The 26229-nt window shown below is 36.1% G+C and overlaps 2 protein-coding genes across 2 annotated transcripts; both read left to right on the forward strand.

Annotated features, from left to right (window-relative positions):
• The first annotated feature begins 4505 nt into the window (after nucleotides 1-4505).
• LOC130471931 (uncharacterized) lies at nucleotides 4506-10350 on the forward strand. Its single transcript, XM_056842289.1, has 4 exons — nucleotides 4506-4617; nucleotides 8483-8811; nucleotides 8857-10217; nucleotides 10341-10350. Exons 1-4 carry the CDS (start codon nucleotides 4506-4508, stop codon nucleotides 10348-10350), a joined length of 1812 nt encoding a protein of 603 aa, XP_056698267.1.
• A 14407-nt stretch (nucleotides 10351-24757) lies between these two features.
• Nucleotides 24758-25996, forward strand: LOC110775691 (zinc finger protein 7-like). Its single transcript, XM_021980303.2, has one exon. It carries the CDS (start codon nucleotides 25038-25040, stop codon nucleotides 25836-25838), a length of 801 nt encoding a protein of 266 aa, XP_021835995.2. The 5' UTR covers nucleotides 24758-25037; the 3' UTR covers nucleotides 25839-25996.
• Nucleotides 25997-26229: the final 233 nt, after the last annotated feature.

Here is a 26229-nt window from a genome sequence, read left to right on the forward strand (position 1 = left end):
TGATCGAGGTCATTATGCAATGTGTTACTTCCCCCTCAATGCGCCTACTATGGAATGGTGAACAAACCGATCCGTTCACACCTTCACCAGTAATCCGGCAGGGTGATCCACTATCACCCTACCTCTTTGTTTTATGCATGGAAAGGGTCAACCAAATAATCGAGGAAGTAGTGATACAAGGGCACTGGAAACCTATATATGCTAGTAGAGGTGGACCTCTCCTTTCAAACTTGTTTTTCGCAGATGATATAATGTTGTTTGCAGAGGCCACAACCGAACAGGCTAGCATATTGAGCAGCTGCCTTCATCGTTTTTGTTTGGCTTCGGGTCAGAAAGTAAGTCTTCAAAAATCCCGTGTCTACTTTTCAAAAAATGTGCCTACCTCTACAAGAGAATCCATATGTGATACTCTATCAATGGAGATGACTGATGACTTGGGACTATACCTCGGCATGCCGACTCTGACTAGCCGAGTAACAAGGGACACATTCAAGCATTTGTGTGAAAAGATAGACAGAAAACTGTCGGGGTGGAAGACCAAATATCTTTCTTATAGCAGGCCGTATAACTCTCACCAAATCAACCATTGCTTCCATGGGTTACTACTCGATGCAAACAGCAAAATTGCCTCGAACATTATGCGATGATATTGATAGAAGAGCAAGAAAGTTTATTTGGGGTGAAGATGGTGATACTAGGAAAATTCATCTCATCTCGTGGGATAAGCTGCTAGAACCTCGTGGTCAAGGGGGAATTGGTTTGCGCTCGGCAAGACAGGCCAACTCAGCCTTTCTCACCAAGCTAGGTTGGAGAACACTCACTGAGCCCAATGCATTATGGTCCAGAGTTCTCAGACACAAATATTGTAACACCCCCAAATTTCTCTCTTTTTAAAACCAACATTTAATTGAATAAAACCAACCTTGAGAGAAACTTAGGAGTATTACCGCCACGTGATTACGTTAAAGGCTAATTACTCAACTAATGCAGCGGAATAACTCAAATACTTTTCTTTATTGAATAATAATAGTTAAAATAATAATAGTGAATATTTGATAAACCCTTGAAATTTAAATACTAAAATCTGAACTCACAAATGAAACCAACTTAGAAAAATAAATCCTAACTAGTGAACTCTCCATTAACCCCATATGCAAGCATGTCACATCATCACATCAAGTTCCTGAAAACTGCTCACCAAAAGGTGAACAGGGCCAAGCCAAAACAAATAGGAAATACGGGTTAGCAAAAGCTAAGTACGAATATATGCAAGACATGTAAAACATTTATATATAGTTGAACATACTTTCACAAACAATTTAATTCAAACTTGCTTAATTGAAATCATAGAAGATTCATTTTCCAAAATTAGAAACTTTCCATAAATAGTAACTTTCCATATATAGTAACTTTTCATAAATATTACCTTTCCATAAATAGTAAATTTTCAAAAGTATAAACATTTCAAAAATTAAGATTTCCAAAATAGAAACTTTCCAAAAGTAGAAACATTCCACGAAAAGAAATATTCCAAATATATAAACTTTCCAAATATAACAATATTCCAAAAGTAGAAACATTCCAAAAATAGATTCCAATTAAAATATGAAAATCAAACACCTCTTCTTATCTCCCCTTCCTTCCTAAATGTGCACACCCCCAAGCTAGTATTCCATCACAAATCTATACATTGGGGTACTAACCAATAATAGTCAACAAGTGACCCTCGACTTACACAACAAGTGATGCGTATGAACATAAAAGTTCCATGAAATCCATTCCACCTTGATACTTTATAAAATTATAATAATGTCATGAAAGACCATCCAGTTCCAACCATATGATAAACCAACAATCCTCCTTTTATTTAATAAAATTTATTTTTAAAGAAAAGAACGTATTTTAAAATAAAGATTTATAACTCATCAAAATCAAACAAACTATTTCAAATAACACTTGAACAAATCTATCATCATATTAAAATCAAGAAAAACATTTAACCTTTCAAAAAGCCTCAAACAATTTTCACAAATCAAGAAACAATTCAAAATCACTAATTCACAATTTTCAATTTTAAAACAATTAATAATTTGAAGTTAATAATCAAACCATACATAGGTTTTATTCATATAATAATCTAGCCACATACACGTACCTTGATTAAATAATACCCCACACAATGATAAATTTGATCCTGCTACGGATCACTCACGAGTTCCTAACAATTAATAAATAAAACCCTAATTAATTCCTGATTGAACAATTAAATTAATAAAAATAAATCTAATGCCCTTAAATTTAATTCATGAGTTATGCATAAATAATAACAGTATTATAAATCAAAATTTCGAACTCATGGTTTAAAAAAATATAATTTTAAAAATTACGGCATTAATTTAGAAGAGTTTAAATAGTAAAAACTGACCGTAAAAGAGAAGGCTTTGAAAACAATTGGGGTGTGGAAGTCACGACACCAAGAGGTAGACGTCGGCGGCAAGGAGTGCACGACGGGGGTGTCGTGGTGGTGGTATAAGGGTTTTAGGTAAGAAGGTTTAGAGCCAAAGAGGGAGAAGAAGTTTAAGAGCGGGCTTGGGAAAGCTCTCAACTTTTGGTGTGAGGAATGATGAATGAAGTAGGGGTATTTATAGGTATAGGGTTAGGTTTAGGGTTATAATGGAACCCTAAGGGGTATGGCCGTGGTTGGTGTTCAAGCTATGATAGGATTCTGAATCTAGTCATGACTTTGGTGATATTCGGTTTAGAGTAAAATTGTTTAAAATAGAAATACAAAAGATAAAATCACGAAATTTTAAACAGAGGCTTGAATGATGAATTAGGATTTATCCTGAAATTTTCAGAATTTATCTCAAAGAAATCGGATTTTTAGGGAATTTTGAATTGGTAAAGCTCTTAAAATCCAATTTTAAATAGAATTATCTTATTTTTTCCAAAATAAATCCGAAATATATTATCATAAATGTATTATTATATAAAAATGATTTTATAAAATACTAAAAATAATTTTCGGATTTTTAAAATAATTTTAAGTTGATTAAATTCTTTTTCTCCAAAATTGATTCCTAATAGAATTAGGAATTAATAAAATCCGAAAAAAAATGATTTAACTTAAGTTTTGAAAATAATATTCCTCTAAGACATTTAAATATTTACCTCCAAAATATTTGAATATATTTTTTTTCCCTCCAAAATAATTTAGTATCAAATATATATTAAAAAAATGCATAAAATGATTAATAAAATGCCTAAAAATATGGGGTATTAGAAATATTGTCGAGGGCGCTGCGACATTGATATGTTCACCCCTACAACGAACATGTCCAATGTATGGAGGGGCATCACGGATAATGCGCAATGGCACAAGAAAGGAGCGTCCCAAGCAGTAGGGAATGGACTGCAGACCCTATTTTGGGAGCATAGTTGGGCCACTGACACTCCCCTTCGTGAGTTAGCTACTCAAGACATCCCAAGTGAGGTGGAAGGTGCCATTGTACAAGAAATGTGGGAAGTTGGTAGTGGCTGGAAATGGAATTTATTTGCCAACTTATTGCCAGAGGAGGCATTAAAAAAGATAGCAGCACATACGGTAGTCGAGGACCCCAACATTGGTGGCTTGTTGTACTGGCGTGGTTCTACTTCTGGTCGCTTCTCGATCAAGCATGCCCTCACCCTCATTCGAAACGAAGAAGATTCAGCTAAAGATCCAAAATGGGAGTTGGCTTGGAAAGCACCTGTACAGCAACGAGTCAAAATCTTCCTCTGGCTTGTCCTTCATGATAAGTTGTTGTGCAATGCAAACAGACTCAAGAGAAGATTAACTGAGGACCCAGGCTGCCAAAGATGCAACCACAATGAAGAAACTCTTCTTCACCTACTTCGTGACTGCCCCACTTCAAGGCACATATGGCAAACCGTAGGAGGAAGTGCCAATTACCCCTCCTTCTTTACAGGGACCCTCACTGACTAGGTATGCAAAAACATAAGAGCAGATGGTTTGATATACTCAAACAACTGGCCTACTTGCTTTGCCACGACCCTATGGTGGATATGGAAGTGGCGGAACTGCTCTATCTTTGGCCGTGGTAATGAGATACCAATTGACACAGGAACTTTCTTAAGAACAAAAGTGGAGGAAGTGTGGGCTGCTATGAACTCCTCTAGAGATGGCAGAATCACAGATAGCAGAAGAGCCCGTCGCCAAGTCTTCATACAGTGGAAGGCACCCCAACTGCATTGGTTAGTGCTTAATACTGATGGTGCCTCTAAAGGGACCCCGGGCCGAGCTGGAGGTGGGGGGGTTATTCGAGACTGCAGTGGTACATTTCAGCGTGCTTTCTCTGCAAACTTTGGAATATGTACGGCGTTTAGAGCGGAGCTAATGGCTGTCTCACTGGGAATTGACATGGCAAAGGAAATGGGAATTACTAAGCTGGAAATTCAAATGGATAATGAAGCTTGAGTACATGTTTTGAAGAACATGGAATTCAATGGAGGAGAATGCTGCCATATCATCAATCACTGTCGTCGACTACTTGCCCAAGACACTTGGGAGACTCGGATCATCCACTGCTACAGAGAGGGAAATAAGGTCGCGGACAAGTTGGCGAACATTGGAGTGGAACAAACTGATAGATTAATGATGTACCATAGTCCTATAGCAGAGATAGCTAACCTCCTTAGGGAGGACTTTGTAGGTGTCACAACACCCCGTTTAATTGCTTAATTTCATTTCCTGTCGGGGCCTCCCCCACGTTTGCACCAAAAAAAAAAAAACTTGATGGTGTGGCATACTCACTCTTATAAATAAGCCCAACGTGTTGGTTAGCGGAATCTAAAAGTAACAACAACATAGAAAACAAAGTAACACCGGTCAGTCTATACAAGTAACCTCTAACATGAAACTGCAATAAAACAAGAAAAGTAGCGGCGAATACAATGTATAAGTAACACCAATATAGAAGTCAAGTAACATCGGGCAATACAAAGAACCTCTAACATGAAATTGAAGAAACTCCAATAACTAAAAGTAACACCAGCATAGAAAATCAAGTAACACCAGTCTATACTAGGAATCTCTAACATGAAATTGAAGAACCATCAATAAAACAAGAAAAGTAACAGTGAATATAATGTATAAGTAACACCAGCATAGAAAGTCATGTAACACCAGCCTACAAGGAACTTCTAACATGAAAATGAAGAAAATGCAATAAACCAAGACATGTAACAACGAATACAATGTATAAATAATATCAGCAAAGAAAGTCAAGTAACATCAGTATAAAAGGAACCTTTAACATGAAACTACAATAAATCAAGAAAAGTAACAACGAATACAATGTATAAGTAACACCATCATAGAAAGTCAAGTAACACCAGTCTATACAAGGAACCTCTAACATGAAACTGCAATAAATCAAGAAAAGTAACAACGAATACAATGTATAAGTAACATCAGCATATATAGAAAGTCAAGTAACACCAGTCTACAAGGAACCTCTAACACGAAAATGAAGAAACTGCAATAAACCAAGACAAGTAACAACGAATATAATGTATAAGTAACACCAGCGTAGAAAGTCAAGTAACACCAGTCAATAACTTTCTCCATAATAGTCGTGCGCGTCACACCATCAAGTTGATGGTGTGGCTAGTCACATAGAAGACGGGCTGCAAGACAAATGTGTATCGATTTTTTTGCGAAGCCCCTCCTAATAACTACTTCAAGTTAAATTTTGATGGTTTCCTTTGCTGAAATGTCAACTTAGCTTTGAGTGTCGTTATAGAGATCATGTTGGTACCGTTAGTTTTGGGACACTAAATTCAGTGGATCCAACTCAATAATCTTGTTAGCGGAAGGTTTGACGCCCTCAAGAAAGTATCAAACGAACGTTATTTCTTGGGATAACATCTTATAGTTGAAGGCGACAATTTTTGTGCCATCAACGCTATTAAGCGGCAACGAAAGATCACTTAGACGATTTTCAAATATATCATTGTCGATGTAGAAAAGGATCTTCCAAAGTATTAGTCAGTTTCTTTTCGTCAATGTTTCCAAAAGGTAAATCAAACATCGGATTTTATGGCTAATTATAGCTACAATCATTCTTCCATTCATTATAGGTTTAACTCATGTAATGAATTGTTCCCCTCAATCATTAGAAAAGATAAGTTAGGTTGCTCTTATCGATCCAAGATCCAAGACTTAGAGATCAACTCTAATATGCGAAGAACAACAATGAGTCGATGACCAATAGAAACATAGGAGCACACATGATAGGGTATGGAAAGAGTGATGGGAGTGATCGAAAGGGGGAGGGGGTTGGCATGGCATGGGACAGCCACCAAAATTCACAACTAACAATAAATTGATCGAAACATAAATTGAAAAGGAATCTAATCTTAAAAATCCAACTTCTTATTTTCTTTGTTTTGTTGTTTGTTTTAAGTTACTTTAATAAAAATTGTATAGTTTTTGTTGGGAAATAAAGAAGTGGGGAAGGAAGAGGATTGAGAAATGAAAGGAAGAGACATGAGTATCTCAAGGTGGGACTTAATATAACTGCTCTCGCCTTTCTCTTGTCTCTTTGTTCATCTCTCTTTCTGACATTACCCCATTGTTCTTTCGCTCTCTCTAAAACCTATCTTCGTTAGCCCCATCAATGCTCTAATTTATTTTATTTATTATATTATGTGTCAAATTTTCTTTTATTATTAACTATGAAAATTATACGAAGTAGGAGTTAGTAGATACATTGGATCCAACTTGTTTTAGTTCAAAAATTATTAGATACAACATGAATTATCATTAAAGTTTTTATATGTAAAGAAAATCTGACGAGGTTTTATTTGCCAGATCAAGTGTTACGAGTACTTCATCAATTATCACAATAGACACAAATGAAAATTAACTAGCTAATGTAACCCGAATATTTAGTCAGACCGTATGATGACCAAGACATATTCGATTTGTTATTGTATCCTATCTATTACATTATACTAAAACATACACTAGGAATGACACGTACGTGTTATTTCTTGATGCGATTTTTTCCCCCTTTTTTGTTAGTTTCTTAAAATGAGTAATAGAAAATTATTTGACTACAAGATTCTAACATATTGTTGTACGTTTCCAACGTTAATATTACAAGGATGACTATAATATCTATTTGACTACAATAAAATTATACTCTATAATAATTATGTAAAACATATATTTTACATATCTGTAATGAATATTATAACTTTGTACATAATAGATAAAAAATTAAAAAATATCCTACAAAACAAGATATGTCAAACGGTAAGATTTATTACTAATAATCCATATCCCTTTTGTTGATTCCTGGTTTTGATGATGACAAGCTAACCTTCTACTAATAGTTTGTTTTGGAGAATGTCAGGAACAGGTTAATATTTAAAAGAAGGACAAATGCAACAACCGAAGCAAGCAAGGGAGCTTTGAAGTAATTAAGTTCAAAGTACGTGGCAAGATTAAATCAAGGATCAAGTCAAGCAAATTCTATAAGGGTCAAAAGGTATAAGACCAATGTAATTTAGTACATGCTTAGTATGGGAACAGAGTATTTTGAAGAGTCCTAGTTATATCGTGAAACGAAATAAATCAGTTTTACTTTTACAAAAAGATAAACATCAAATGTTTTAAACTGATTTTACAAAACCGTTTGAAGTTATACTCTTGAATTTGAGTTAACATATAACTCTCAAAATACGAAAAGATTGATTTTCCTAAACGCGTTTGAAGTCAGATTTGCGAAAATCTATCTATTAAAAAGAGTCCTAAACTGGGTTGGATTTGAATCTAGGTTAAACACTTGGATTCGTATAAATACAACCTTTGTTCTTTGCGAAACTTTTTATCAGACTTATTTACATCAACCGGAAGCTTTCAGGTATCACCCTTAAAGTCTTAATCTTTGAAGAAGTCTGTTCCTGTTCCCATATAGAGCAGTATTTGTTACTTGGTCTTATATCGTATGTTAAGTAGTTAATTAATTCTTATACGTTTGATTAAAGTGTTGAGTTATTGTATGTTAAGCCTGAGTCAGGCTTACTTGAGCAAGAGAGAAGATCTCACGAGAGATCAGTGAGTTGGAACAGTTGAGGGACTGTTTCCATAAGGGAAGAAACAAAGAGGGTTGTTCCTAGTCATCTGCAATCAGAGGCGATTGGCAGATTGTGGCCCGAGTAGATTAGGTTTGTAAAGAAACTAAGTTGTTTTGCCTAATTAGTGAAAGTGTTTAAGTCCCCAAAGGGGCCGTGGTTTTTTCCTCTCTATTGGGCCTAGAGAGTTTTCCACGCTAAATCTTGCTTGCATATTTTACTATTTCGGTTCCTTGTAGTTTAATTTTTATAAATACGTAAAATATCAATTCACCCCCCCTCTTGAGGAACTCTGTAAAACTAACAATTGGTATCAGAGCCAGAACCCTTTAAACTGCAGGTAACGCTGACGGGAAAAACGATTCTGAAGCTATGAACACTACGGAGAAACTAGAAGAGGGATACTCAACACAACGACCTCCAATGTTTAGCGGCAAATACTATTCCTACTGGAGAAACAGGATGGAGATTTTCATTAAGGCTGAAAACTATCAAGTATGGAGAGTGATTGAAGTTGGAGACTTCCAAGTCACTAAGCTGAACTCCTTTGGAGAAACTGTTCCCAAACCTGTTGATGAATTTGACAAAGCCGACTATGAAAAGCTTGAACTCAATGCCATGGCCGTCAAAATCCTTCATTGTGGACTAGGTCCAAATGAACACAACAGAGTTATGGGCTGCAAGAACGCAAAGCAGATTTGGGATCTGCTCCAGGTTACTCATGAAGGAACAAACGAAGTTAAAAGATCGAAGATTGATCTCTTAATGCACCAATACGAGCTGTTCACCATGAAGACATCTGAAACGATTCAAGACATGATTACTCGCTTCACAAACATTATCAATGAACTAAACTCTCTTGGCAAAATCATAACTCCTGAGGAACAAGTCAGGAAGGTTCTAAGAAGTCTACCACAAGATCCCTGGATGGCTAAAGTCACAGCCCTCCAGGAAACTAAAGACTTCACAAAGTTTAACCTGGAACAACTGGCTGGATCTCTCCTAACTCATGAACTTCAATTAAACGCACAACCTTCAGAGAACACCAAAAATAGAGCTCTTGCTCTAAAAACCGAAAATGATGAAGACTCTGAAGAAGATGAAGAGACAGCTCTGTTTGCTAGGAGGTTCAGAAGAATGTTTAGGAACTACAAAGATGTGGAACACAGAAGCAAACCAAATAGAAAGTTCCCTAAAACTGACACTGGATGCCATAAGTGTGGAAACTTGGAACATCGCATTAGGGAATGTCCTCTATGGGATCAAGAACGAGGAAAGGGAAAGGAAACAACAAAAGATAGATTCAAAGACAACAGAAACTCCTTTTCCAAAACTGAGGTAAGGAAAGCCATGATTGCTGCATGGGGAGATACTTCTTCTGATGAGGAACAAGAACAACCCAACGAAGAAATTGCTCACCTGTGTCTTGTAGCTGAACATGAAGATGAAGAATCCGACTCAGAATCTGATAAATTCCAGGCAAGTCTTGTTCATATTAAAAGTAGGCTTGAATCCATGTCTAAAGTAGAACGGTTTGACTTACTTTCTTGTCTCACTAGTGATTATGAGGATCTCCTAAAAGAAAAACTAGACTCAGACAGAAAACACCAAGACATTGTCAATAAACTCACAGAGGAGTTGGAATGGACCAGAAACTCAAACTTAGATATTGACAATCGTTTCTTTAAACTCTTTGATCAAAACCTTCATATAAAAGAAATGTGTGAAGCCTTACGCAATGAAAACTCCTGGCTAAAACAAGATATGATTGACCTAAAAATAGCCAAAACCAAGAAACTCTATAAAGAAGAACTAGAAAAAGCTCAGTTAGAGCTAGTGAAAATTCACCAAGAAAAGACCCATCTAGAAAGTGAATTGACTAAAAGGACCAGACACAAAATAGAGGGAACACCAAAGTGGATAGAAGAAGCTAGAACCAAACGCACAGAAGGTTTAGGTTTTAACCACAAAAAGCATCATCCTAGAAAAACCAGAGTAGATTTATACAGTGACATAGTATGCACCTTCTGTGGTCAAATCGGTCACTATAGAGTTTCTTGCCCTAAAAACCAAAGGTACTTGGAAAAGAACATCGAATTCACTAAAACTAAATGGGTAAAGAAAAGTGATTTGATTCCAAGTAAGGAACCCAAGCTATGTTGGGTTCCTAAAAACTCTAACTAAAAAACTTCATGCAGGTCGAAGTGAGGGGGAACAACACATGGTACCTAGACAGTGGTTGTTCCAAGCACATGACTGGAGACAGAAATAGATTTCTCTCACTCACGACCTACGAAGGTGGAACTGTGACTTTTGGCGACAATAAGAAAGGTAACATCATTGGCATTGGTAAGGTTGGTAAGTCAAAGTCTCATTCCATCGATAATGTGTTTTTGGTTGAGGGACTAGGTCATAGCTTATTAAGTATTTCTCAATTCTGTGACAAAGGCAATTATGCAAAATTCTTCTCAAATAAATGTCTAATCATCAATAGTAACACAGAGACAGTGATCCTAGAGGGACAGAGGAAAGGGAACACATATGTGGTTAACCTCAACTCGGTCCCTCACTCCAATCTAACCTGTCTCAGTGTTATTGAAGATGATCCTTTGTTATGGCACAAAAGATTTGGTCATGCTAGCTTTTCTCTAATGAACAAATTAAAATTGAAAAATTTAGTCACAGGTCTCCCAAATACAAAGTTTGCAAAACAATCAGTCTGTGATGCTTGTATCAAAGGAAAGCAAGTAAGAACGTCCTTTAAATCAAAAGGGGTAATCAGCACAACAAGACCACTGGAGCTGATCCACATGGATCTGTGTGGACCAATGAGGACACAAAGCAGAAGCGGAAAGAAGTACGTACTCGTAATTGTAGACGACTTCTCAAGATACACATGGGTGATCTTCTTATCCAACAAGGAAGAGACGTTTGAAGAATTTCTGTCTTTCGCCACAAAGGTTCAACGACAAAGCAATCATAAGCTGGTCCACATCAGATCAGATCATGGTACAGAATTTCAAAATAAAAGATTTGATGATCTATGTAAAGATTCAGGAATAGATCACAACTTCTCTGCTCCCACAACACCTCAACAAAACGGTGTTGTAGAAAGAAAGAACCGAACTCTTGAAGACATGACAAGGACTATGTTGATTGCTAGTGGACTTCCAAAAAGTTTCTGGGCCGAAGCTCTAAATACGGCATGCTATGTACTCAATCGAGTGCTAATTAGAGCTATCAAAAACAAAACTCCATATGAACTGTACAAAGGAAGAAAACCCTCTATAACCCATCTTAGAATCTTTGGTTGCAAGTGTTTCGTTCACAACAATGGAAAGGATCAACTGGGAAAATTTGATGCACGAAGTGATGAAGCAATATTCCTAGGATATGCCTCAAACAGCAAAGCGTATAGAGTATTCAACAAAAGGACCATGTGCATGGAAGAAAGTATACATATTATATTTGATGAAACTGACTCCCAAAACTATGTTGCAGGTACAACTTCTGATGGAAACTTCGAACTAGGACTCACTAGAGAAACAGAAGACGAAGAGATAAGGAAAAGTTCCCAAACAGAAGAACAAACCCAAGTCGAAGAAACTTCTGAAAATAACATAGTTGAAGAGGAACCAGCACAGGCCGAAGATCAAGCAGAAACAAATGAGCAAGTTGAACAGTCGGTTGTGGAAACAAACACACCTTTCCAACCCAGACCTTGGAAACATCAAAGCTCACATCCCCTTGACCAAATAATCAGTGATCTTGGACGTGGAACCACGACCAGATCCCAACTCAAAAACTTTTGTGCTTTCTATGCTTATTTATCCATGATTGAACCTAAAAATTACAAAGAAGCACTAACTGATTCTGATTGGATCATTGCTATGCAGGAGGAGCTTAATGAATTCGAAAGAAATAAAGTATGGCATCTTGAGCCTATACCATTGAACAATCGAGTAATAGGTCTCAAGTGGGTATTTCGAAATAAACAAGATGAGCATGCTACGATTACCAGGAACAAGGCCAGACTAGTTGTCAAGGGATACAACCAACAAGAGGGAATAGACTTTGAAGAAACTTTTGCTCCAGTTGCCAGAATGGAGGCAATACGCATACTAATAGCATTTGCATCATATATGGGATTCAAACTCTATCAAATGGATGTAAAATGTGCCTTCCTAAACGGAAATCTCAAGGAAGAAGTCTATGTGGAACAACCTCCAGGCTTTGAAGATCCAGAATACCCCGCACATGTCTACAAACTAGATAAGGCACTGTATGGACTGAAACAAGCACCAAGAGCCTGGTATGAACGTCTCTCACACTTTTTGCTAGACAATAAGTTCAATCGAGGTAAGGTTGATAGAACTCTGTTCCTTAAGTCAAGAAATACAGACATACTAATTGTTCAAATCTATGTTGATGATATTATATTTGGAGCAACTAACGAAGATCTATGCAAGGAATTCTCTGACCTAATGCAGCAAGAATTTCAAATGAGCATGATGGGAGAACTCAACTTCTTCCTAGGTCTCCAAATCAAGCAAACGGAACAAGGGATCATGATACATCAACAGAAATACATAAAAGATCTCATCAAGAAATATGGAATGGAGTCCGCTAAGAGCAACCACACTCCAATGGGAACAACCACGAGACTGGATGAGGATCAAGAAGGTAAGAGTGTAGACCAAACAAGGTACAGAGGTATGATAGGCTCCCTACTTTATCTTACAGCAAGCAGACCAGACATTGCATTCAGTGTAGGTGTCTGTGCCCGCTTCCAATCAAATCCAAAAGAATCTCACCTTACAGCTGTCAAAAGAATTCTAAGATATCTAAAAGGAACAGACGATTTGTGCCTATGGTACCCTAACTATGATCACTTTGATCTCAAAGGATATACAGATGCTGACTATGCAGGTGACCTAGTAAACAGAAAGAGCACATCAGGAATGGTTCAATTCCTAGGAGCATGTGCAGTCTCCTGGGCTTCAAAGAAACAAAACACAGTGGCTTTATCCACAACAGAAGCTGAATATGTAGCTGCGGCTTCATGCTGTTCCCAAATGCTATGGATCAAACAACAACTTAGAGATTTTGGTATGAAATTAAAGTGTGTTCCTATTCTATGCGACAACACAAGTGCAATCTGCATATCAAAAGACCCAGTGCACCACTCAAGGGTCAAACACATTCACATTCGACATCACTTTTTAAAAGATTATGTGGAAAAGGAACTAGTCAAACTTGAGTTCTGTCCCACAGAAGATCAAGTAGCTGACATCTTGACCAAACCACTTAACAGGGACAGACACGACAAGCTCAGGTTAGAACTCGGTATGATACGAATACAATAATACCGGTTGTCCTTAACATTTTCTAACCTCACTGGAAAATATCAAAAAAAAAAAAAAAAAAATGTTCTTCATTATTTTTTTTGTTATGCACCATATTTTCTGAATGGACTAACAACCAGGTTCGGATTGCAAAAACCAGTTGTGCATTACCACAGCCACGTCTGCACATTATTAAGGTAATCGCACTTTTTCCCAATACTTGCATTCAATTCGAGGTCTAAGTGGGAATTCTAAAAATGAATGGAAAGCAATTAATTTGATTCATCGAATCTTACAAAATCTGGTGCATGCATTACTATTCCATATTTACTCACTCAAACACGCTTCCCACACTCCGATTCCCAACACCAAAACTCTTCCCATTCTAATCATTCCGCCTATAAAAATCTCGGAACATCCCCTCCTTCTTATCAAATTCCAAATTTTAAAATTCAAAATTCACCTATCTCTCCTAGTAAATCGCAACAGCCCTGCCTATAAAATCATGACCCTCTACAAACTCCAATTCCCAAACCCTACAAATTCATCTTCTCCTTCTACACCCATCATCACCGTCATACCTCTTCAAGCCATTTATCCGGAAACGATGCCTCCCAAACAACCCACACCAAAACCACCAGCCACAAAATCAACTACAAAACTCGCCACCAAACGGAAACTGGTCTTGAAGAAGGGAGTTGCTGCTTTGACTCAGGGGGAACCTCATCTTCCAGCTGAGAAGAAGGTAAAACTCGAACCCACAAAATTTTTCTATTTTCCCCCAGATCGTATGCTCCCTGGTCTTAGCATAGATTTTGGTTGGTGTCGGGAAATAGGGTTTGTAGAATTGTTGGAGACGATCGAGTCTCAAGGTTGGACCTATCTTTTTGAGGTCTGTTCTAAAGCTTGCATGTATCCAGAAGCAATGGGGGAATTTTGCTCAAACTTTGTCAATCAAAAGGGAATTTGTAGTTCTGAAGTCAATGGGAAACAATTTAGCTTCGATTCTGAGAAATTAGGGTCTTGGTTCAAAGTCCCAGTGTTAGGGGAGGAGGTCTATCACAAGGGAAAGGGTCCAATTGAGCTCGGGGGTGCAACAATGAAGGAAGTTTACTCATATTTTGGTGGTCAAGGGAAACACCCAAAAGCTTTCAACCAGTCTGTCCTCACTCCTTTTCAAAAGGTCCTTTTTCATGTGGTCCGACGAGGTATTGTTCCGCGTCATGACAAGCGTGCTTTGGCAAGCAGGTTAGATCTGATCTACATCTTTCTCCTCGAATCTCAGCGTCAAATAAATTTTCCTGTCGTTTTTATCTCCCATCTCACTCACTCCATCTCCCAGAACAATATGATTGGGTATGGGTCTCTTCTCACCTTCATTATGAGAAAGGTTGGGGTTGACCTTACTCGTTACTCTGCTGAACCTCTTACTCCTTCCCATATCCTTAACAAAGCTTGCTTGAATGGGATTAGCCTGAGTGTAGTGGATGGTGTCGTCTGTGTTGGTAAGACGAATGTGGGAGATACTACACCTCAGGAGGAAGAGGGAGAAGAAGATGTCGATGAGGAGGAGGATGATTTAGAAGGAGTAGAAGAAGAGCTTGATGAGGGAGATGAACTATCAGCTGCGGAAGAGGAGGCACCACTTCCTTGCCATGAGACAGAGGGTCAGACAGAGGGTGTTCCTGTTGACCTATGTCCAAAGGAGGCAAGTCCAATCAAAGCCACCTCCTCTCCCAAGAACATTCCGACCACATCATCTCATCAACCTATCCGTCGCAGTAGCCGTCTAGCCAGCTCTTCTAAAGGAATTCCTCCGGTCTACAGGGTCGAGGATTCAGAATCAGACAAAGATGGTGAAACCCAATCTGCTGCTCCCTCACCAGACGGTTCAGTGCAGCTCTTGGTGGCTAAAGTGGATCAACTGCAGCTGGACAATGTGGTTCTGTTGTCAGCTGTTACTTCTTTGCAGGAGCTCATTCACAAGATGCAGCAGGACCAGGCAGAGTTCTTCAATGACATGACAGAACGCCTTGCTGACATGATCGTCGAGGAGGTGACACATGCTGAGGATGCTGCTCCTGGATCTCCCCAAACCTGACCCTGCTACAAAATCTTTGCTTATCCTACCCCATATAATCTGCTGTCCATCAAACATTTTTTTGTTTTGCTGGCTCTTTAAACAATTTTTTTTGGTTTGGTTTTTGGATGCGCCAAGTTTATGACTAATGCTCATTAGTGCGCTTTTCCTACGTTCTGATAGTTGCCCCACTCTGACTTGTAGAATTTTTGCTTGTATTGTGCTATATGTTGCGTTTATCTTGTTCTGCTTGCAGGGGTGCGGTCAAAATCGTTGACCGACTTGAGCTGCATGATGACTATCTGCTTGCTAGGGTAATATGATTCCTATATCCTCCTTCTTCTTCTTCTCCTTTGGTTCCGCGTTTTTCCCTACTCCCTTTTTGATAATTCCAAAGGGGGAAGATATTGAGAGGACAACTTGTGTTCCATTATATTTGTTTTTATACTTGGGTTCACCACCTAAGCGACTCATCTGTTCCTGGTTAAGTTTTTGACTCTGGATTGTCAGGTTACATATCTCATTCCTTAAGTTATTTACTCCTATCAAGTTGTAAGGTTGTCATCATCAAAAAGGGGGAAATTGTTGATTCCTGGTTTTGATGATGACAAGCTAACCTTCTACTAATAGTTTGTTTTGGAGAATGTCAGGAACAGGTTAATATTTAAAAGAAGGACAAATGCAACAACCGAAGCAAGCAAGGGAGCTTTGAAGTAATTAAGTTCAAAGTACGTGGCAAGATTAAATCAAGGATCAAGTCAAGCAAATTCTATAAGGGTCAAAAGGTATAAGACCAATGTAATTTAGTACATGCTTAGTATGGGAACAGAGTATTTTGAAGAGTCCTAGTTATATCGTGAAACGAAATAAATCAGTTTTACTTTTACAAAAAGATAAACATCAAATGTTTTAAACTGATTTTACAAAACCGTTTGAAGTTATACTCTTGAATTTGAGTTAACATATAACTCTCAAAATACGAAAAGATTGATTTTCCTAAACGCGTTTGAAGTCAGATTTGCGAAAATCTATCTATTAAAAAGAGTCCTAAACTGGGTTGGATTTGAATCTAGGTTAAACACTTGGATTCGTATAAATACAACCTTTGTTCTTTGCGAAACTTTTTATCAGACTTATTTACATCAACCGGAAGCTTTCAGGTATCACCCTTAAAGTCTTAATCTTTGAAGAAGTCTGTTCCTGTTCCCATATAGAGCAGTATTTGTTACTTGGTCTTATATCGTATGTTAAGTAGTTAATTAATTCTTATACGTTTGATTAAAGTGTTGAGTTATTGTATGTTAAGCCTGAGTCAGGCTTACTTGAGCAAGAGAGAAGATCTCACGAGAGATCAGTGAGTTGGAACAGTTGAGGGACTGTTTCCATAAGGGAAGGAACAAAGAGGGTTGTTCCTAGTCATCTGCAATCAGAGGCGATTGGCAGATTGTGGCCCGAGTAGATTAGGTTTGTAAAGAAACTAAGTTGTTTTGCCTAATTAGTGAAAGTGTTTAAGTCCCCAAAGGGGCCGTGGTTTTTTCCTCTCTATTGGGCCTAGAGAGTTTTCCACGCTAAATCTTGCTTGCATATTTTACTATTTCTGTTCCTTGTAGTTTAATTTTTATAAATACGTAAAATATCAATTCACCCCCCCTCTTGAGGAACTCTGTAAAACTAACACCTTTTCTTTTTGTAAGTTAATTAAAATGATACTATAAATTACTTGACCAAGACCAAGATTCCAGTGAATGCATAAATAAAATGTTGAAAATTCTGAATACATATGCACTCAATCGATAATAATTTAATTGATAAAGTGTTATTAAAAAGGAAAATATTATTGACTAGTAGTTTAATCGATAGAAAATTATAATCTATAGTGATAGTTATGCAAACTACCTATTGCGTATGAAAATGTATGGTTATGAAAACAAACACCAGGAAATGACACGTAACATGTGTCATTTCCTGGTGCAAATTTTTCCGCCAAAATTTGTCTTTTTTCCCTTTTTTATTAATTTCTTAAAATGAGTACTAGAAAATTATTTGACTACAAGATTCTAACATATTGTTGTTTATAATGATAATATATATATATATATATATATATATATATATATATATATATATATATATATATATATATATATATATATATATATATATATATATATATTACAAGGATGAAAATACTATCTATTTGACTACCATAAAAATATACTCCATAATAATTACGTAAAACATATATTTCACATATTTGTTATGAGTATTATAACTTTGTAAATAATCGAGAATTAATAAGAAACTATCCTACGAAATTAGATGTATCAAACGGTAAGATTTTATTACGAATAATCCATATCCTTTTTTATTTTGTAAGTTTCTTAAAATGAGTACTATAAATTATTTGACCAAGATTCCAGTGAATGCATAAATAAAATATTGAAAATTCGATTTGAATACACATGTGCACTCAATCAGCAATATTTAATTGATAGAGAATTATAAAAAGAGAAAACATACCAGCAGTTTAGTTGATAGAGAATCATAATCTATGGTTATAGTTATGCAAATTACCTATTGTGTATGAAAATGTATGGTTATAAAAATATTTGACCAAAATTTTCTTAACAGATAATCCAAATATATAGCAATAACCAGTTGCACCTTATACATTTTAAAATTTTATGCTATGTCCTTAATTCTCAATATTTTCTCTTATTTTTTCAATAACACATGACAAAACTTGATTTGATTTTACTTTATTAAAGATATCTATTATCTATCTCTATTATATAAGCCAGCTCCTGAGGGTATTTTAGTAACTTAACTTTTCGTGTCCACCTTGAAAAATACTAAAATACCCTATTACATTAAACTCTTTCCCTCTATTTCCCCTCAGCCAGCCAGTCCTCACTCCTCACCAACCCCCGCTTCTCCTTCCTTCACGCCTCTTCTCCTCACCAAACCAGAGCAATTAAATCTCAGAAAATGGAAAACCCCAAAACTTTCGAATCTACACAAATCAAATCTCAGAAATCAAAATCACAAAGAGAGAAATATCTCAGAAAACCTTCGAATCTCACTCGATCTCCAAAGTCACCTTCTTTGTTTTCCCCAAATTTGATCGAAACGACTTGATCCTATTGGATTAACGCTTTGGCACTATCGTTGAAATAAGTAAGGGCTTGCATTGTTGTCTCTTTTGCTTGGTTGTTGAACAATTTTCCCAATCACTGTGAATTTTCACATTCATATCAACTGTGTCTTAGGAAATGGGAGTTATTTTTGTTAGTGTTGGTGTTCTGAGTTGTAATTTGATTGCAATTGAGGAAATTAGTTTTAATTTTGTAGCTCATTGATGCATTGTTTGCGTGCACAAAATCTCAAGTAAATTGGATTCTTGCATCCACTAATTATATATCAGCTTGCTCTTTTTTTTTTTTCTTTCACTACTATAGCACTTTCTAGATGAGACATTTCAGTTACAGAGGTTTATAGTCGCAACAGAACATAGGATGATGGAAGTACAGTCCAAAATAGCTGCTGGTTTTGTTGCTGAGATCACAAATGAGCTTGACGGGCCATCTAAGTAGTGACTTCAGAAAACCTGAACAAAAACTCAGGGTTCTTTTTATATTTTGTATATTCTATGTTTCAGTCAATTGGTGCAAGAAATAGATGGATTATATTCTCTGGTGACATTGTAAATAAACTCCAAAAATAAAGAAGTATGATGTTTGTTTGATACTTCTAAAGATCAGAACATTCCTTGCTTGAACTGATCTTGGATTTGTAGTTGTATTAGTCAGAAAGTTCAGTAATACAGATGTGGTAGTTCATTAGTCTACATCTGCTTAATTTTAATGCGCGACTTTGAAAATTGAGGTTTTGTTCTGTTCATCTTATTTTGTTCACATTACCCAAAATAAGGTGAATAGAATTTTTCTTGGTTTTTCTTTTTGAATACATGTTAAAGATTGAAAACACGAAGTATGAGAACTTTTTATAAGTCTTATATGCATGCGATGCATATAATAATTTCGCACGCATCGCGTGCATATAAGACTAGTTACTATATACTAAAAGAGACACCAGGAATGACACGTGTCATTTTCTGGTGCCATTTTTTCCCGCCCAAAAATATTTTTAATTTTTTTAATTTAAAATAAGTAAATTACATTACGTTCTTTTAGGAAACTAAGATAAAAATATATTTTAATTAACATGGATGTGTACTGCATCTCAAATTATTGGAGGAAAGCTAAATCAATATTATTTTGTTCCTTTATGATATAATTTTATTTATGTATTATTATAACTTTTTTAATCTGATAAGAAATATACAAAATATTGATAAATGAACTTCTAATGTTAGTCTACTATTAATAATATAATATATGGTAACTGGTAAGTAAGAATGTTAATTAAAATAATAATACATGGTAAGTAGTCTAACATATAAGTTTATTTATCAAGATATTTACTCAATTTGAAATATGTTGTATTTGACTAATTAACTCGATTATGCTCGGGTCTTTTCGAAAATTAGTCTTGTGTCATTCTGGTTTGGTTAACGTTGTTAGATCGTTTTACATACAAGTAAACGACTATACTTTTTTAACTTTGTATAGTAATATGCAAATTTAGTCCATTTGAATATTTTTTTTACACAGCTTTGAATTTATACTTTTTCATATATCCTTTTTACTTTCATCTTTCCTAATATCACAAGTCTTTTAGTTACTATTAAAATAATAAATTGTTTTAGTAGTAGCCGTGTGTTACACGGGCCTTAAACTAGTTATTTTAATAAATTAGAGTTAGACTAAAAATACAAAGTATTAATAACAACCATGCATGCATGAGACTTAACCTAGTAATGTTAATAACATTTACCCTTAATCACGGATTCACGGGTCCCCTACTTTGGAGGAAAGGTCAATTCTAAGTTAGGAACTTAGAATACGTGTTTGGTAAACTTTCTTTCTTTTAAAAATTAAAGTTAATTACCCATACTCCACATGATTGTGTTTCGGCTTCAAAGTGAAAAAAAAGACAAAATTGTTTGATTGATTAAAGCACAAAAAATTCTAATCTTTTTACATTGTAGTAAGGAAAGCCTACTTTTCACAATTTCAAAGAAATTGTTCAACTAGTCTTAATAATCATAATAAAATGATGTATCAATGTATTCACGAGACAACTCTAGTTTATGGAGGACCATGCAACTATGAATTTGTGGACAACTCATGCAAAGCTTAATTTGTGGTTGAATGAGTTTGCGCATATGGGGAAAATGAATTTTGTTACAACATTCAGTTTGCCACACTCGCTACAAGATCATAGTTTATTTTGTGTATGTGGTTGTGCGCCAAAATTAATAATTGGATATGTTAAGTTTTTTTTTTCCAATATAGTACTTTTGACTCTATTTACGCCACAGAAGAATATACGTTGTAGCAATCTCGTAGCTTGATCATGCATGTAAGTAACGAAATGTTAATTGTCTGCCCAATGAATCTAATCTCTTGAGTAGGTGGTTAATTCTTCATTAGTATTATATTGTCCCTGGACTCATTTAATTGACTTATTTATTTGACACCTTAAATATTAATATCTTCAATATCAATAAGCAAAAATAAATATTTGATAAAATGCACATTAATAAATTCAAATAAGATAAAATAGGATAAAGTACATGTTAATTATTATGTCTAGGCCTGTAAAATACGAAATTGGGTGAAAAAACACTACCTAAGAGCGTTCAAATAAAACACGTCCAAGGTTTAGTGACACCCACGCCCTTAGAAAACAAGACGTGACTATGGAGTATATATCGATCTTATACTCCCTCTGTTCCTACTTAAGTGTCCACTTTGAAATTTTACGCGGGATTTTATAAAACTGAGTTGTGTGTAAGAGGTAATGATTGGGGGTGTTTTTTTTTTGGGAAAGGAAAAAGTTGTTGGAACTTATACTTTAGTATAAGTTGTTAGTTTGTTTCATTAGTTTAGGAAGTTTGTTACTAGAATACTAACTTGTACATATGTTAGTATAAATACCCAAGCGTGTACTATTCTCATTAGTTACACAATTAATACAATGTAGTCTTTAGTTTTCTCTCTCAAAGCTCACGAGCTTCCAAGGTTCAACAATGGCTTCATGTTTTCTTCTACCTTTCTTCTTCCTATTTCCTCAATTCTAACATGGTATCAGAGCGGGAACGATCCCGACTCTTCAATTCCGCATAAAATTTCCGTTCGATTCAACTCCCCAAACTTTCTACTTCAGATTTTTTTTCTCTCGAATTGGGTCTAAATTCGATGAATTAGGGATTTGATTCGCTCTAATATCTTCTGAATTTCGCTCACAAATCTTCTTTCCAACCTTGAATCAAACGTTTTATTTTTATTTTTTAGTTTTCCCCAAATTCTAGGGTTCTTGAAATATTTGCAAGAATTTGGCATTGCTGATAGATTCTTGAAGAAATGTTCATTTTCGTGTTCCTCAACGGTGTTTTTTTTATCGGAGGTTTGATAGGTCGTCGATTTGGTTGTGATTCTTGAGAACAGAAGCACCCAATACGTGCTCTTCTGTCGTCGTCTTCGACGTCTGCTTCTGCTAAGATTCTGTTTGTTTGATTCTTGGCTTCCTAATTGGTAATACTTAAACCCTTGAAATTTGTTGTTGGTTCGTCCTTTTTTGAAATCATCTCAGTTGTATAGCCTGAGAATTGTTAGGTTTTTTGTCCAATTGATCTCTTTATCATACTGTAATGGAAACTTTAATTTCGAGTGACGAAACATGGAATTGTGAGATTTTATTTTCTTGAAGGTTTTAGCCGAAATGTTAGGGTTTAATTCCCAATTTCATCTGTTCAATTGAATTTTTGCTGTTGGTTCTTGTGTGAGAATTGGAGTGAGTTTTGGTTGAGATCATTTTGATTTTTGGATGGATTCGCGAAATTTGAGTTCATCTTCTTCGATGAATGTCTACGAGCAGTGGCATAACTCCTTCTTTTGCAATACATTTGTGCCCTGGTCTGCTGGTTTGTTCTATGGTCATGTGATGATCTTTCCTCTGGGCCTCTTATTTGGTGCTATGAACTATTTCTCCGCACCATCTGGCGTTGTCCAATTGCTCTGCTTGTGTGGCCGGGTTTACGTCTGCAAGCTTTGTCTCCCTCAATCACAAAACACACTTTGAGTCAGCTGGTTGAACAGATTTCTCTCCCATTGTTTTCATGAGAACAATACTACAAGCAACTGCAAGCAAATTGAAGTTCAACCTTGCCCTACCTCTGATTAGGAACTCTGAAGCTCACGATGGTTTTCTTTCCAGGTGCAGGCTCATCAACAGTGATGGTGGTCAACAAATTGGAGATGGTGTCCACTTTAATGTCAGCTGTGACATTGTTCTTTTCCTTATTGAGGTTTTTTGTCCCAGAAATTGATCTAGAGTTTGAGTATAGAACCTGTGAAATCAGGTCTATTTTGTGACCCATAGAGGTCTGTTTTCATTGATCCATAGAGATCAATTCATGATCCATTGTGATCTTTCTTTTGATGAGACCCATTGTGGCTCATTCTTTCTGACCCATAGAGGTCATTCTTTCAGACCCATAGAGGTCATTTTCAGACCCACGGTGGTCCTCTTTCCGACCCATAATGGTCAGTTTCGACCCAAAGTGGTCAATTCACAAGAGACCCAAAGGGTCAAATTCTCAAATTGTTTCTTTTTTTTTTTATCAATTTCTATCTTCAACTTTCTTTTTCATAGCTGAATTTCTCACTCTTTTCACTCTCAAACACATTATCCTTCATTCTTCACATTGGAGTTATGGTGTATGTATGTGATTGGTTGATGATCAATGGTGGATTTTGGACAGCAGGAAGTTGATTCATGGTGGTTGGTTCAACCATATTATTCTGATTGGTCAGTTCCATCTGTATGAAGTATTCTGGTGGTGTTCTCATCAGTCAACTTGTTCGTCTTGGTAAGGAAGCAACCATGGATTCACATAACAAATTTCGGATGGTAAGTGTTGAAGAAACACAAAGGTTAGCAGTGTTCAGAACTTCAGATACCTCCCGTTGACAGTGTTCTAGCTGTTGTGGCTGCAGTTCTCATCGCCAAGAGGAGTAACAGCTGCTTCATTTCAAGATTTCAAACTGAAAATGTTTAACACCATTTTCAGTTTGAGGGAGGGTGTTGGAACTTATACTTTAGTATAAGTTGTTAGTTTGTTTCATTAGTTTAGGAAGTTTGTTACTAGAATACTAACTTGTACATATGTTAGTATAAATACCCAAGCTTGTACTATTCTCATTAGTTACACAATTAATACAATATACTCCCTCCGCCCCTTAATACTCGCACCGCTTTCCTTTTCGGGCCGTCCCTTAATACTTGCACTGCTTCTATAAATGGTAATTTTTATCAATATTATATTATTTCTCACACTTACATACTACCCCACCTACACCCCTATTCTTTACAAAAAATTATTTAAAAATACACATCCTCCACTCACCACTCCCCACCTCTTAATCATTTCCCACTAACAATATTAAAAAAATAACCCACTATCAACTAACACTATTAAATTAATAACTCAATTAAAATGTCTTAAACTCCGCACCGGTCAAACCGGTGCGAGTATTAAGGGACGGAGAGAGTAGTCTTTAGTTTTCTCTCTCAAAGCTCACGAGCTTCCAAGGTTTAACAATGACTTCATGTTTTCTTCTACCTTTCTTCTTCATATTTTCTCAATTCTAACAAAAGTAGATAATTGTTTATTGATAAAGTACAAATAAAAGTGGATGTGAAGATTGAAAAGTGGGAAAAGTGTGGAATGTATAAGAAAAAATAATCATGAATTATGAAAAAGTGGGAAAAAAATATGTGGAAAAGTGAAAAAAATGTATGTTTAAAAATGAAAAGTGAACACTTATAATGAAACGCTATTTTTGAAAAGTGATCATTTATTTAGGAACAGAGGGAGTACAAGTTTTAAAAATAAGTTAAATAAGTTAAACTAGAGTAGAAGAAAGACGCCGGTAGAAAATAAAAAGTAAAAATAAAGTAAGTTACTTATCCAAAATCGGTGATCCCAAAACCAAATGTCTTTGTTTATACTTTATTCCCTTCTTATCTTCACCATAAGTGGCAAAGAAATTGAGAGAACCCCACTCCCTCTTGTAGCCTTGTCCCTTTTCCTCTTTAATTTCTGATTGTTCTTACCTCATTTCTACTTCACCCAAAACCTTGAAGAAAAAAAAAAGGAAAAAAAAACTCTTCCTACCAATTATTAATTTCCTAATCCCAATACTACTACTAGTAGAGTAGTAGTGTACTATCACTCCCAAATATAGCACAAACACATCCAACACGTTTTTTCTTAACAACTTCAAACTCACCTATTTTAATTTTTTCCCAAATTTCCCACCCTCTTTTTCACTCAACCAAACATGGCACATCCAAATTATAGCACCAAAGTTAAAGAAGATTTAGAGGAACAAGAGAGAGAAAATGAAGAATATAACAATAAGAATAACAATAGCAATCCTCTTTCTCTTGACTTAAATCTTTGTTTTGAGCCAAACAAGGAATTAGGTGGTGGTGATTGTGTTGATGATGACGGCGGTGACCGTAAAATTAACGGTGAAGATGTATTACCACCAAACAATAGTAGAGTATTCTCCTGTAATTATTGCAGGAGGAAATTCTTTAGCTCACAGGCACTTGGGGGTCATCAAAATGCCCATAAGAGGGAGAGGACGATAGCGAAACGCGCTATGCGGATAGGTGCTTTGGCTGACAGGCATGTGAGTTTAGCTTCTCTCCCTCTTCATGGCTCTATCCCTTCTTCTGGTTCATTTCCGATGTCTTCTAGACCGTCTATTGATATTCGAGCGCATCATGGATCTATGATGATGATGATGCATCCGCATCATCTGCACCCGCCGAGTGTCCAACATCAAAATCATCATCACGAGGAAGGAATGATCGTTCATGATCCTAGCGGCGGCAGCGGAACGGTGGCCAAATTTGAAGGGCATAGTGGGTATTTACTTGGTGGTGTGCCGGTGTTTAGCGCGGTGCCTTTTTGGCCAGGAAGTTTCAGGCAGGTGGATGATGAGGCTGACAGCTCAGCTATCACTAGTATTTCTAATAATAATAATAATTTTAGTAATACCAATAGTAATTACAATAATTATCACCAGCTGGAATATCCAGATTCTTGTCCTGATCTTACATTGAAGCTATGAAGGAAGTATTATCATTATTGTTTTGGGGTTTAATTTTTTTTGATGTTGCTTAGATTTTTCTTTTTCTTTTAGTTATGTGGTAAGAGAATTAATTGTTCAGGGGTTAAAGCAGGGCAGAATTATTCATTAATTTTGATGATGACTCTTTTTGTTGTGTCCTTCATTTGTGTTGTTTAAGCTAAAACATGGAGTAATTTCTTACAAATCATCCACCAGAACAACTGATAGAATATGAACTTTCAAGGTACGTATGTTGCTCTAGCTTAGAGTATGTTTGACCAAACTTATAACATATGTCTTTGCCGGTGGCATGTGCGACCTTTAATCGATCATCGGTTTGATTTAGAAATGTTCAGTCATAATCAAGGAGTTTTACGTTAATTGCAACCAT

Source organism: Spinacia oleracea, chromosome 4 (genome assembly GCF_020520425.1).
Source record: "Spinacia oleracea cultivar Varoflay chromosome 4, BTI_SOV_V1, whole genome shotgun sequence".
In the NCBI taxonomy this organism is placed as follows: Eukaryota; Viridiplantae; Streptophyta; class Magnoliopsida; order Caryophyllales; family Amaranthaceae; genus Spinacia; species Spinacia oleracea.